The sequence below is a fragment of the Xenopus laevis genome, chromosome 2S (assembly GCF_017654675.1).
Source record: "Xenopus laevis strain J_2021 chromosome 2S, Xenopus_laevis_v10.1, whole genome shotgun sequence".
NCBI classification, from domain to species: Eukaryota; Metazoa; Chordata; class Amphibia; order Anura; family Pipidae; genus Xenopus; species Xenopus laevis.
The window spans coordinates 59,862,646-59,875,182 of NC_054374.1; the positions used below are offsets into that span (position 1 = coordinate 59,862,646).

Sequence of the window (12,537 nt, forward strand, 5' to 3'; positions counted from 1 at the left end):
AATATCGCAAAGTTGCTTTATCAGTTTGTTACTTTGGCACTGTAAAGACCTGACCAACGTTTATTTCTTTTAGTAAACACTTATTATTTCGTAGTTATTTGAAATCTCATAAAGACAAAGATAAAATCACCCATATTCCTTCATAGTTATTGGATAACAAGATCAAACAGTGCAGTACAAGATGGCAATTTAACAAATTTTACAGTGGAAATAATAACACAATCAAACAGTGACCTATTGTTTTACCTACTTTGATCGAAACCATTATGTGTATAAAGGTGTGCTGCCAAAAGATATGCCACAATGGAAATACATAATACAAACAGAGTAAAGTAAATTAGTCAAGGAGGTCTGGATCTCATGAAAGTCATAGTGGAATTTGTGATACAAGTATGGGACCTGTTATCCAAAATACTTGGGACCTGGGGTTTTCTGGATAAGGGATCTTTTTGGATCTTCATACTTCTGTCTGCTAAAAAAAATAAACATTAAGGGGGCTAATAAAATTCAAAAAAAAAATGGAGGTTTAATAAATTAGCCCCCAAATAAACTCAATATAATTGTTTTGCCTCCAATAAGGAGTAACTACTGTATCTCTTAGCTGGGATCAGGTACAAGGGACTGTTTTAATTTTACAGAGAAAAAAGTAACCATTTTAAACATTTTAAAGGACTGCCAACCCAAAAAATAATTTTGGGCGTAACAATCCTGAGTAGGGATGGGCAATTTTTTTTGCCTTGTTTCGCCGGCGGCAAATTTTTGGCGAAACGAAACGGGTCAATTTCACCCATCCCTAATCCTGAGTTTTGCAACAAGTGGTGTGGTATTCTTAATCGCTGTTCATTTGATCTTATCTTACTGGTAGAGCAAGTGGGCAGGGACTCAGGGTCCAAATAAAGAGACTGAAGACAGATATCTGGAGACAGGGCTGATAAGACAACTGACTGGTTAGAAAAATATACTGTAACTGCATATTAGAAAAACACAAACAGGATTTTACTAACTTAGGAAAGTATCAGATGATTACAAACATAAAAAGGTTTATGGGTGGCTACTAGAAAGGCAAAAAAATAAAATCCCATTTTTACTTTCTTTAATGAAAAAGAAACCTATCTCCAATATACTTTAATTAAAAAATGTGTACGGTTTTTATAAGAAACCTGACTGTATGCAGTGAAATTCTCCCTTCATTTACTGCTGTGGATAGGAATTGTCAGATGGTCCCTAACTGCTGAGCAGGGAAACAATCATACTTATGAACTGCAGGGGTAGCCCCCGCCTTACTTACCAGCCATGCAGAATTCAAGCAGCTTTCTTTATGACGATCCCTAAGTAGCCCAGACCACACTGAGCATGTGCACAGTCTTAGGGGCAGATGTATCAAGGGTCGAATATCGAGGGTTAATTAACCCTCGATATTCGACTGCCGAATTAAAATCTTTCGACTTCGAATATCGAACGATTCGAAGGATTTTAATCCATCGATCGAAGGATTATCCTTCGATCACAAAATTGTTAGCAAGCCTGTGGGGACCTTCCCCATAGGCTAACATTGGCCTCGGTAGGTTTTAGGTGGCGAACTAGGGGGTCGAAGAAATTTTTAAAGATAGTCAAACGATTTTTAGTTCAAATAGTTCGATTCGAAGTCGATGGTCGTAGTCGAAGGTCGAAGTAGCCAATTCGATGGTCGAAGTAGCCAAAAAAGACATTCGAAATTCGAACTATTTTTCCTCTATTCCTTCACTCGAACTTAGTGAATGGGCCCCTGCGTCTTGCAAAAATGTTTAACAAAGTTACAAGATGACAGCCCCCTGTAGCCAACTTTGAAAGCATAAATCATTTGTTTGATTAGGCTTTGTGGTGCAGTAAGTTCATGCTTATGTTTAGTACACAAAATACAGCATTTCTAGGCTTATTCTATTTTAGACTGTCCTTGTCCTTAAGGAAAGCATAGTGGTTATTTTGCCTACATAATATAGTCCACATGGACAGGTTATTATTTATATAACATAAGTGGAGGTGCATGTAAGTCGATGTGTAATTTTAAACCTTTTTCTAAGCAACAACCCAGACTTGTCTGTGGTTTGATGGGAACAAATGAAAGACCCTTAGATAGCAAGGATTCATCACCCGGGGTGAGAATATGTTGGCTTAAGTTAAAGATTACGTTCTTCTGGGGGTTTCTCTTTTACAGTTACGCCCCCCCCCCTCCTGGTCGATCGTTTAATTTTTTTCTCTTTCTATTTAGGAGTGGGGTTTGACCTCTAAAAAAATTAGAATTAATGGGGTTCCCAGAGTCAGAGTCAGTGCATTGGTCTGAACTATGAACTATTTGCAGGGACCTAGGTTTGTGTCTCCTTCTGATGTTTTGAGGACGATTATGGTGAGTAGCCACCCATAAACCCTTATATGTTTGTAATCATCTGATACTTTTCTAAGTTAGTCACATCCTGTTTGTGTTTTTCTAATATGCAGTTACAGTATATTTTTCTAACCAGTCAGTTGTCTTATCAGCCCTGTCTCCAGATATCTGTCTTCAGTCTCTTTATTTGGACCCTGAGTCCCTGCCCACTTGCTCTACCAGTAAGATAAGATCAAATGAAAAGCGATTAAGAATACCACACCACTTGCTGCAAAACTCAGGATTAGGGATGGGCGAATTTGACCCGTTTTGTCAAAAATTTGCCGCTGGTGAAATGTCGCCGACGCACATTAAAATCTATGGACGGCTTTTTTTGATGCACAACGCCATAAAAGTCTATGGGCATCATTTCGGCGAAACAAGGCGAAAAAATTCGTCCATCCCTACTCAGGATTGTTACTCCCAATTATTGGTATGTTATTAATTGTAAATCTTCATGGTATGAATTTCTGCCTGTGGTAACTTGAAAGATATGTCTTGTGAAGGTGTATATATATATATATATATATATATATATATATATATATATATATATATATATATATATATATATATATATATAAATATATATATATATATTGTTCGTCAAACTGGAGCACTGTTATAACAAAAAGCAACTGCCTGGGTGCAGGTTAATGAAATTATGTAAATCAAACTGCACACCACATGAGGAAGGCTCTAGTATCAGAGCCGAAACATTGTAATAAACAACTTTTTTTTGCACAAGTCCTGTGAGTGCGGATTTTTTCTGCAGTTTGATATATTATATATATATATATATATATATATATATATATATATATATATAGTGAAATAAGCTTCGTCAGGAGCAAAAACAAGCAAACATTTTGCTCCTGACGAAGATCCCTGTGGGGGATCAAAACGTTGAGGCTTAATAATAAAACATTTTTTGTTTTTTCACTAAAACCCTGTGAGTGCCGCAATCCTTTTTCACTGCTTATTTCCCATGCTGGCACCCAGGTATTAATTTTGTCTACGGAGTGCACCATTCCTTTGGTTATATATATATATATAAACTTTTACATTTTTCTTCATTCCTTTTTATTTTATTCTTGACAAATAGCTATCATTGTGTAACATACTATCAAGAAGCGTAAGAGTACTCTTTGAGTAGAATGGCAGATGAGAAGATGAACATATTAGATTTTGTATTCCCTTACAAAAATATTAAGCTTATTGGAAACCACAGGTCCTCTATAAACAAGGAATGTAAAGCATACAACAAAAGAATAAAAGTGCTAATTGTACATACTGTAAACTCCCCTTAGAGTGTCTAAAACTTTGTCGGCCCCCTCCCTGACTGAACATTTCCTCATACCTGGTAGCCCAATCCCAGGGTGCATGGCGATGATCACTGAGAAGAACCATGTACACTGGAAGTTGAGCTTGCACATAAGTTTAACCATTAGCTTTCCCAGCTACCTTATTTTTTCTTTTGCTCTCCTCCCCTTTTTCTCTGGCTGTTTTCTGTTGCACAAATTTTATAAATTCTGTGGTTTTGCCTGCATCGTTTTTTTGGAGCTTAAAAAAAAGTAGGGGACAAAAATAAATTACAGTTAACACCCACAAGATGGTGCTGTGGTAAAATCTATTGCTTCTGTGAAATGATTTAATGCATATATCCAGTTTCAGCTATATTGTTTATAGCTGGACAGACTTAACAAAAACAGGGGCATGCTGTGTGGAGGGATTACAAATGTCAATTTCAATCAATATGTGGGTTCTTTAACACTTGGCAAGTAAACTCACCGGGGCAAGGATTTAAGTGAATTCTGCATAAAACTCTGGCAGGCAGTTAGTGTCTTCTCCCTGGTCCAAGCTGGCAGCTGCTAGGGAATATCTACTCAAACCTGAAGCTATAGGATTAAATTAAAGGACAGTCTATTTTGCCTTGCAGCCTAACTAGCGTTGATTATTTCTGTTCTGAGTCCTTACTTAAAAATTGCAGCAAAATATTTCTTAAACATTCTTTAATGGATTACTTTCTATGGTTAATATGTCGAGTTCTGGGGGTATTATATATGGTATTGCCTCTCTGCCATCCTGATATAAGTTCTGGGGTATTTATACAGTACATGGAATTGCCTCTGTGCCATCCTGCTGAATTCTTAAGGTAGATCTCATGATGGCGCCAGGTGGCAACAGTAGATCGTGAGGGGACAAAGTCTGGGCACCCCTGCTATAGACAGTTCCCTATCCATTTACAATCATTACTAAGACCAACAGACCTTAGTTTAGAATTTGATCTCTTAAACTTTCAAATACCTTGCCCACTACAGAATTCAGATTTGAGACTGCAAAATGTATAAGCAGTTTATTATGAGGAGTTCCCTTGAAGGACACAGAAGAAGGGTACATGCCACATTCCCATGGGGAACACTGAATACAAGGTAAATATTCCTATCACTCATCAAGAGTGCTGTATCTAGTTATGTACCTTAAAAGAAAACTATACCCCAAAAATGAATAGTTTGTCCAAATATTTATGGACCTAAATGTATGTGCCAGGTGCACTTGGATACTTTTGTAAGAATTTGAGATATGCAAAGAAGCAATTGTAACAATTTAAGATAAGCACATCTCTTGGGGAAACTGACTTGCAGCCTAAATGGCAATTTATCTTCATTAGCAAAACTGTAATAACACATAAAAACCACAGAAATGTGTTAAAACTATCATAACCCGACAAATTTTGTAAAATTAACTTGGTGCATAGCGGGTGTGGCCACAAAATGGGCGTAGTCAAAAATTGTTGGGAGGTATGTCCCAAGGGACATATTTTTTAAAATGATTATTTTCTATTTATGATTGCCCAATGGCACATAGTACTAAAAAAGTAAATTACAGTAGAACCCCCATTTTACATCCCCTGATTTTAAGTTTTCCCTCATTTTACATTGTTGTTCTGTGGTCCCACCTATATACAATGCACAATGCATTTCCCTGATTTTACATTTTCCTGGATTTTATATCATTTTTTTCTGGTCCCTTGAAAAACGTAAAATGGGGGTTCTACTGTATTATGGAAATGGTTTATTTACATACGTGCTGTTTTATTCAATATATTTCTATTGAGACCTACATTCTTCAAGGGGTTTAGTTTTCCTTTCAATGTCCCACTGTGGGACTGCCCTGCATATTGGGGACACATGAGAGATACAAGACAAAATGAAAAAAGTTTAGGAACATAAATCAGCAGTTTGGAAATATGTTCCGTGGCTTTTACTTAGGATAGAAGCTTTGTGTGCAACCAAAAGCTAGGCTGGACGTATACCAGTGATTGCGGCCGGACAGTATTAAATAGAGACTTTATATGTCCCATACCAATGCAGCTCTAGTTTCAAGATCACTCTATCGTCCCGCCTTCCTTCCTATTGACCAACCGCTTTGTCTTCTCACTCTCGCGTTGTTTCCATCTTAGGTTGGCTTTCTAGCACAGGCAGGAGATGGAAGCTAAGGTACCCGGAAGTAGTGCAACCGTAATGGCGGCTGGCGGAGCAGAAAAGGGACAGGTGGCTCCTTCTGGACCTGGATCTCGGGGCTGGGTAAAGGGCGCCTACCGTTTCATCACAGACCGTAATGATTTTCGCAGGTAGGAGCGTATATATCGATATATATCCAGTTCGACATTGTCTAGACCATCTAACACGTGGGTACGAACCCACGCAATGGAACACGCAGGAGTCTGCACGCAAAGAATAAGCCGCTGGGTGACAACAGTGAAACAAAGCAATTCCAAATGCTGCTGTGGTTATGATGTGATTCAGTTCCAGAGCGCAACGCTATCTTCTATAAATAAATTGTCTATGCTCTTTATACTGTTAGGGAAGGTCACCGCGTCCTTACTATAACCTTGTATTGTAATTACACCCATTTGTGCAGTGGTCTGTGATGTGACTATAATGCCTGTTATTTTTTACAGAAACCTTCTTGTCAATCTGGGTCTTTTTGCCGCAGGCGTGTGGGTTGCCAGAAATCTGACTGACTTTGATTTGATGGCTCCGCAACCAGGGCTGTGAGACAGACAAGGTTTCATCATGGTGAGAAGTCGGTATAATATATATCATAGGGCCTGCAGCTGGTGCTTTTCAAAACTCAATTACCCCATGATATTTTCCTATGGTTGATTTGTAGTACTGAATTGTCCAAAGAGCACATAGAATAAATTAGGGATGCACCTAATCCAGGATTTAGTTCGGGATTCAGCCGAATCCTTCTGTCTGGCCAAATCTGAATCCTAATTTGCATATGTAAATTAAGGGCGGGTAGGGAAATCACATCACAAGACTATTTTTTTCCCACTTTTTCCTTTCCTGTCCCTAATTTGCATATGCAAATTAGAATTCGGTTCGGTATTTGGCCGAATCCCAAATAGTGGATTCGGTGCATCCCTAGAATAAATACAGTTGTAATTCAGCTTCTTTAGGGACATGGAGTATTCTAATATAATATACAAAAAACTCATCACTTATAGCTTATTCATTAATAATTTCTATTCATAATGTTCAGATTTGAAGCAGAAACAAAAATATTCCTCTGCGTTTTCATCGTGAGTGCTGCACAGATTATCTTGGGTGCAAAGGGAATCTATCATTTCACAATTGAACAAGGTCAGGTAGAGGTTGAATGAGACATACTAATAAGGGTTAGGAAATGGTAGCCATTTCAGTTGAGTAGGATGAAAAGGGGTGATTAAGCAGCAGCTAAATACAAAAAATACAAATACAAAAGATTGCGCCTACGAGTTTTGGTGTGCTACTCTGCATTGAGAAATAATAAAAACAAATTTACATGGCATTTGATTTTTAGATGGTAAAAAGGCTGGAATATGTCAGAAGGCAAATAATTCAAAAACTATTTCAAAAAGCCATTTAAAAAGGTGCTTATGTAATTAGTCATTCTATAACATACTGAAAGGTGAACCACCCCTTTAAATTGGCAAAAGAGACAAATCCAAGTAAAAAAAAAAAACAGTTCCAACAATATTGGTCAAAGTCTGTGACCTAAAGTCTCTACATGTATTTTCAGACTGAATTATATGTTTTTTGTAATATGGGTATAGTGACATGTTTTCAAAACCTTTAATTATTCTATTTTAAGATGAATGTTTTATTATTTGTACATTTTGAAACAGCTATATTTTCTTAATACCCCTACAGAACAAAGATGGCTTTTAAAATGCATTATTATTGAAAAAAGATAAAAGGATTTTTTTTATACGGAGTGAAAATCTGCTGTACAAACGGAAGATGGGTACTATTTCAGCTTTCCACTAGTCTGGATTCAAACCCGCAGCTTGGTTCAACGCAACAATGTCTGGATGGTGCAGTATGGACCATGGTTTACGAAATACATAGATGGAGCATGGCTTCTGGTCTTCTGAAGATGTTGCATGTCATTTCGTTTATAGATAGCTATCTTTTTTGTGTAATTTAATTTTGGATTTAATATGGACATTGTATAAATTAAATACATGTACACAGTAATTTGTTTTCATTTTTATTATGAAATTTTTCATTACAAAAAACAATGTAAAAAGTAGAGATTTACAAAACTCATAAAAATGTGATTCCTGCTCCTCCCCGTCCTTAAACTATCCCCTCCTCTTAATAGAAGGTAAACTCACAAGCACATATCCATTAATTTATAGTCCTGACAGTTGCAGACTTACAAGAAAATCAAAGATCGGTGATGAGATTTGCACCACCCCACAGAATGCCATTTGACAGGAGAATATGTGATCATGTTCTAAATGAAAATCCCTTATAACACGTCCCATTTAGTAAAAAAATGTCATTTGTTTTGATGCACACTATTGTACCAGTTCTACTTTGTCTTGAACAAAAGCAATACAGTACCTATGCACTACACAGAAAAAAATGCCTCGGTTTTCATTTTCCAACACAAAGGAAAACTGCTTCAGTTTTGTTTTCAAATGAATAACTATGCCTTGAATGGAAGCAACTATACTGTTATTTAAGCAGATGTACATGCTTATTTAAATATTGCTATAACGTTCTTAATTATTAAATCGTACTATAGCAAGCTTATGTATACATTTGTAGAGTTTTTACACTCTGCTACTGTTGAGGGCCAGTGTTGTGCTGTTGTTTAATTTAGGTCTCTGCACACAAAAAAAACATTTTAGAAGTTGTATCTCACACATGTTTTCTTATATAATTGCAAACCCATGAAGAGTCTCTGACCAAAAAAATTATATTTTTGTTTCCTTTCTTTCATGTTCAGCATTCGTCTACATCCCCAGATTCACTGCATCACATAAGTAAACTGCACAACAAACACATGTAATGTACATGTATGCAAAGCTATAAAAGTTTCTAATTCTAAGATAATTGTACAAATTATATAGACCAGAAAAAATATTCTTAATACCAAATTTTGTATAAATAGGGTAAAAATATCAATGCAAACATTTACACTTGACTGTTGGCACACTGTTTTGCCTGTATGCAAACGGCAATGTGTGTGGATGCATTATGAACTGATGATCAAACAGGAACTATCATTAACGTGACTGAAGTGTTTATCTGAAAGATATGCACATAAATAAAACAAGCAACTTTTCCTGATGGTCAGCTCTGTTTCTCCTGTCAAATATAGTCCGTGTGATGCTTGTTTACACTGTATCCAAATGCAAACCTGAAAGGAGTGGACCTTGCAAAAGCCGCCCCAGCCCAGTGAACCTTCGTCAAGCTGACCCTCCCACACTGCTAATTGTTCTTCTGTGGTTGTTTGTCACGCTGGGCTGGGGCAGCGCTATCCATCCATAGGCTAATTACAAATGAAAACCGCTTCAGCGTGACTGAAACAACTGCTTAAGAACCATTTGCAGTGTCGGAGGGTCAGCTTCACGAAGGTTGGGGGGGGCTTTTGTAAGTAAATATTTAGCGTGCAGCACTTCTTTGATACGGACACGTTCCTATGATTTTTATGTCAGTATTGCTTTAAACAGCTTGAACATTTTCTTGCATTTGCCAGTCTCCCTATAAATATGTTAGTATTTATGCATTTGCTATTACATATTACTTGACTAATCCTTAGAGGGTTTTACAGTATTTACATATTAACTTTGGTGTGGAAACAGTACTTATTAACATCCTTCAAACTGCACATTTTTGTTAATGTGTTGGATTTTCATAATTCAGCATTTCTGCAAATAAATCCTTATCTGGGGTTAAAAGATAAAAAATTATTTAATCGGAACAGCCTCTTTGAAATCCTTAAAGGAGAAGGAAAGTCAGCTTTATCAGAAAGGTCTATATAAATACACACGTAAACCCTCAAAGTAATGCTCTCTCAAAACGAACACAGCATTTTTTTCCTTCTTTTGGGGACACATGGAATTCCGGTTTTCAGCTTAAACCTCCAGGGCTAGGGCTTGAGCATGCTCAGTTTGCTCCTCTCCACCTCCCTTTTACCCCCTAACTGCTGTAATCTGAGCCCAGAGCTATGAGTGAGCAGGGAGAGACAAAGGCAGGAAGTGATGTCACGCCAAGATAATATGGCAGCTGGTATCCTAAACAAACAGTCACTGGGAGCAATATCCAAGAGGTTGATGAGCAAAGTTACTCACAAGTACCTGGATGGGCATCGCTGCCATAGAAACTCTGTTCTAGCTGCCTGCTCCTTTTTTTTCTCCTTACAGCCTTCTCTTAAGTTCACTTAAACTATTACATTGCTCAAACTAAGCAGAACTTTTTTATTAAAGTAAGTTCTGCCTGGATTTGAAATGAAATACTATCTTTTGTATTCATGCACACCAATAAGAGCTGCTAGATTACAAACCAATGCAAATGCATCTTTATACCCCCAGGTTCACACCTTATCTACTAGTGTTTATAAAGCTTCAGTAACATTGTGTTCCTTTAGTCTGTGGCCTATAATGTGTTTAAGTTACGGAGTCTGAGGTAATAGAGGTTTTGCATGTTCAGTAACGTTTACCATGATAATTTATTGTACATGCTCAAGGGTTTTTCCTGTTTTCCACTTGCCCCCTTTTAAAGAGGCTGTGTACCCCCCCCCCCCATTGGCTTAATAAATAGGGCTTGTCCTGAAGATACTTTAAGATTAATGTTTGTATGTATGGTTTTTTGTTTTTTTTTTTTGCACTAAACAGGATCCTGTTTGCACAATTAAAACAAATCAGCAGTCTACTTATTGTGGCAATGTTACATAATAAATAGTATATCTTTATATATTAAGGGTTGTCTGCTAAAACAATTCCAGTAATAGGGAATATCCAGATTAAATGTAGAATTAAAAGCGCCTGCTGCAGTTCCCATGCTTTTATGTTTTGATAGACAGATAAGAAAACTAGTTAAAAGGGTGCTATTGTCAAAAATGAAATGTATGAATTATTTTGTTACTCAACATCAAAATACCACCTACTTGTGGAACTTTCCCTTGTCTTCTCATGCACGTGCAAAGAGCACAATAGAGACACTGAGGTCTCATAAGTCATTCCTGCAGGCTGGCTAGTTTTCTGCTAAAAGGAGCAGCATCAGGTAAATTATTAAAATCACTTGTGGGTGCCTAACACCCTGCCCCCCCCCCCCCCCCAGTAATTTACACCTTCATTCTCTTTAAAGACATTTTTGATTTTCTGACAACATGCTCCACTTTAACTCACAATTTCAGCATTCAAAGCTGAAAAAAGAGAAAAGGCACAGGATACACAGTAGATAACAGATAAGCGCTGTAGTATACAATAGGATTCTTCTTCTACCGGTTATCTACAGAGTATCCTGTACTTGAAGGGCTGCCCCCATGGCTACACAGCAGCTTGTTTATATAAACTATACTAGAGTTTCTGAAGCAAACACACCAGTTTTACCAGTGCAAGGCAACAATATATTGTCATTCCTTTAAAATATTTAATTTTTTTGCTGTTATTATTTGTTCCTTTAACCACTGAAACAAACACAGTTATAGAAATAATGGAGAAATCATAAGGCAAATCTATGGAATATATGGAATTTAAAATTCATTTATGGACAATTTTAATGGGGAAAAAAATAACCTTGATGGAGATGTACCTTTTTTCCCCCCTAACATAACTTGATGGAGATGTACCCTTTTGTGATCCATTATCCGGTATTATTTCCATTTCCTTTGTAATAATAAAAAAGTACCTTGTAGTTGCTCGAAACTAAGATATAATTAATGCTTATTTGTAGCAAAACCAGTCTATTGGGTTTATATAATATTTACATGATTTTCTAGTAGACTTAAAGGGATACTGTCATGGGAAAAAACATTTTCTTTCGAATTGCATCAGTTAATAGTGCTGCTCCAGCAGAATTCTGCACTGAAATCCATTTATCAAAACAGCAAACAGATTCTTTTTAGATTTAATTTTGAAATCTGACATGGAGCTAGACATACTGTCAGTTTCCCAGCTGTCCCCAGTCATGTGACTTGTGCACTGATAAACTTCAGTCACTCTTTACTGCTGTACTGCAAGTTGGAGTGATATCACCCCTCCCTCCCCCAGCAGCACATCAGCAGAACAATGGGAAGGTAATCAGATAGCAGCTACCTAACACAAGATAACAGCTACCTGGTAGATGGAAGAACAGCACTCAATGGTAAAATCCAGGTCCCACAAGGCACATTCAGTTACATTGAGTAGGAGAAATGACAGCCTGCCAGAAAGCAGTTCCATCCTAAAGCGCTGGCTCTTTCTGAAAGCACATGACCAGGCAAAATGACCTGAAATGGCTGCCTACACACCAATATTACAACTAAAAAAAAAAAAAAACACTTGCTGGTTCAGGAATCAAATTTTATATGTTAGAGTGAATTATTTGCCGTGTAAACATTTTAATTTCGGAATAAAAACGACATCATAAAAATCATGACAATCACTTAAAAGGAGAATTCAACCCTTAACTTAAAAAAACCCCTACCATACATAGACCCCCTCCCTCCAGCCTAAGTTTTACCTCTGGCAAATGCCCCTAACTTTTTTCTTACTCCTCGGTGCAGATTCAGGCATTGGCTTTCACGAGCGCCATCTTGAGCCGCTTCGGTAATCTTCGAATTGAGACCAGCATGTCGGCACATGCACAGTT

General features: G+C 37.2%; 1 protein-coding gene across 1 annotated transcript; it reads left to right on the forward strand.

Moving 5' to 3' along the window:
* The first annotated feature begins 5,839 nt into the window (after positions 1-5,839).
* On the forward strand, positions 5,840-6,483 carry tomm6.S (translocase of outer mitochondrial membrane 6 S homeolog). The gene is made up of 2 exons (XM_018249308.2): positions 5,840-6,035; positions 6,366-6,483. The coding sequence occupies exons 1-2, from the start codon at positions 5,890-5,892 to the stop codon at positions 6,460-6,462; spliced, it is 243 nt and encodes an 80-aa protein (XP_018104797.1). The 5' UTR covers positions 5,840-5,889; the 3' UTR covers positions 6,463-6,483.
* The last annotated feature ends 6,054 nt before the right edge of the window (positions 6,484-12,537 follow it).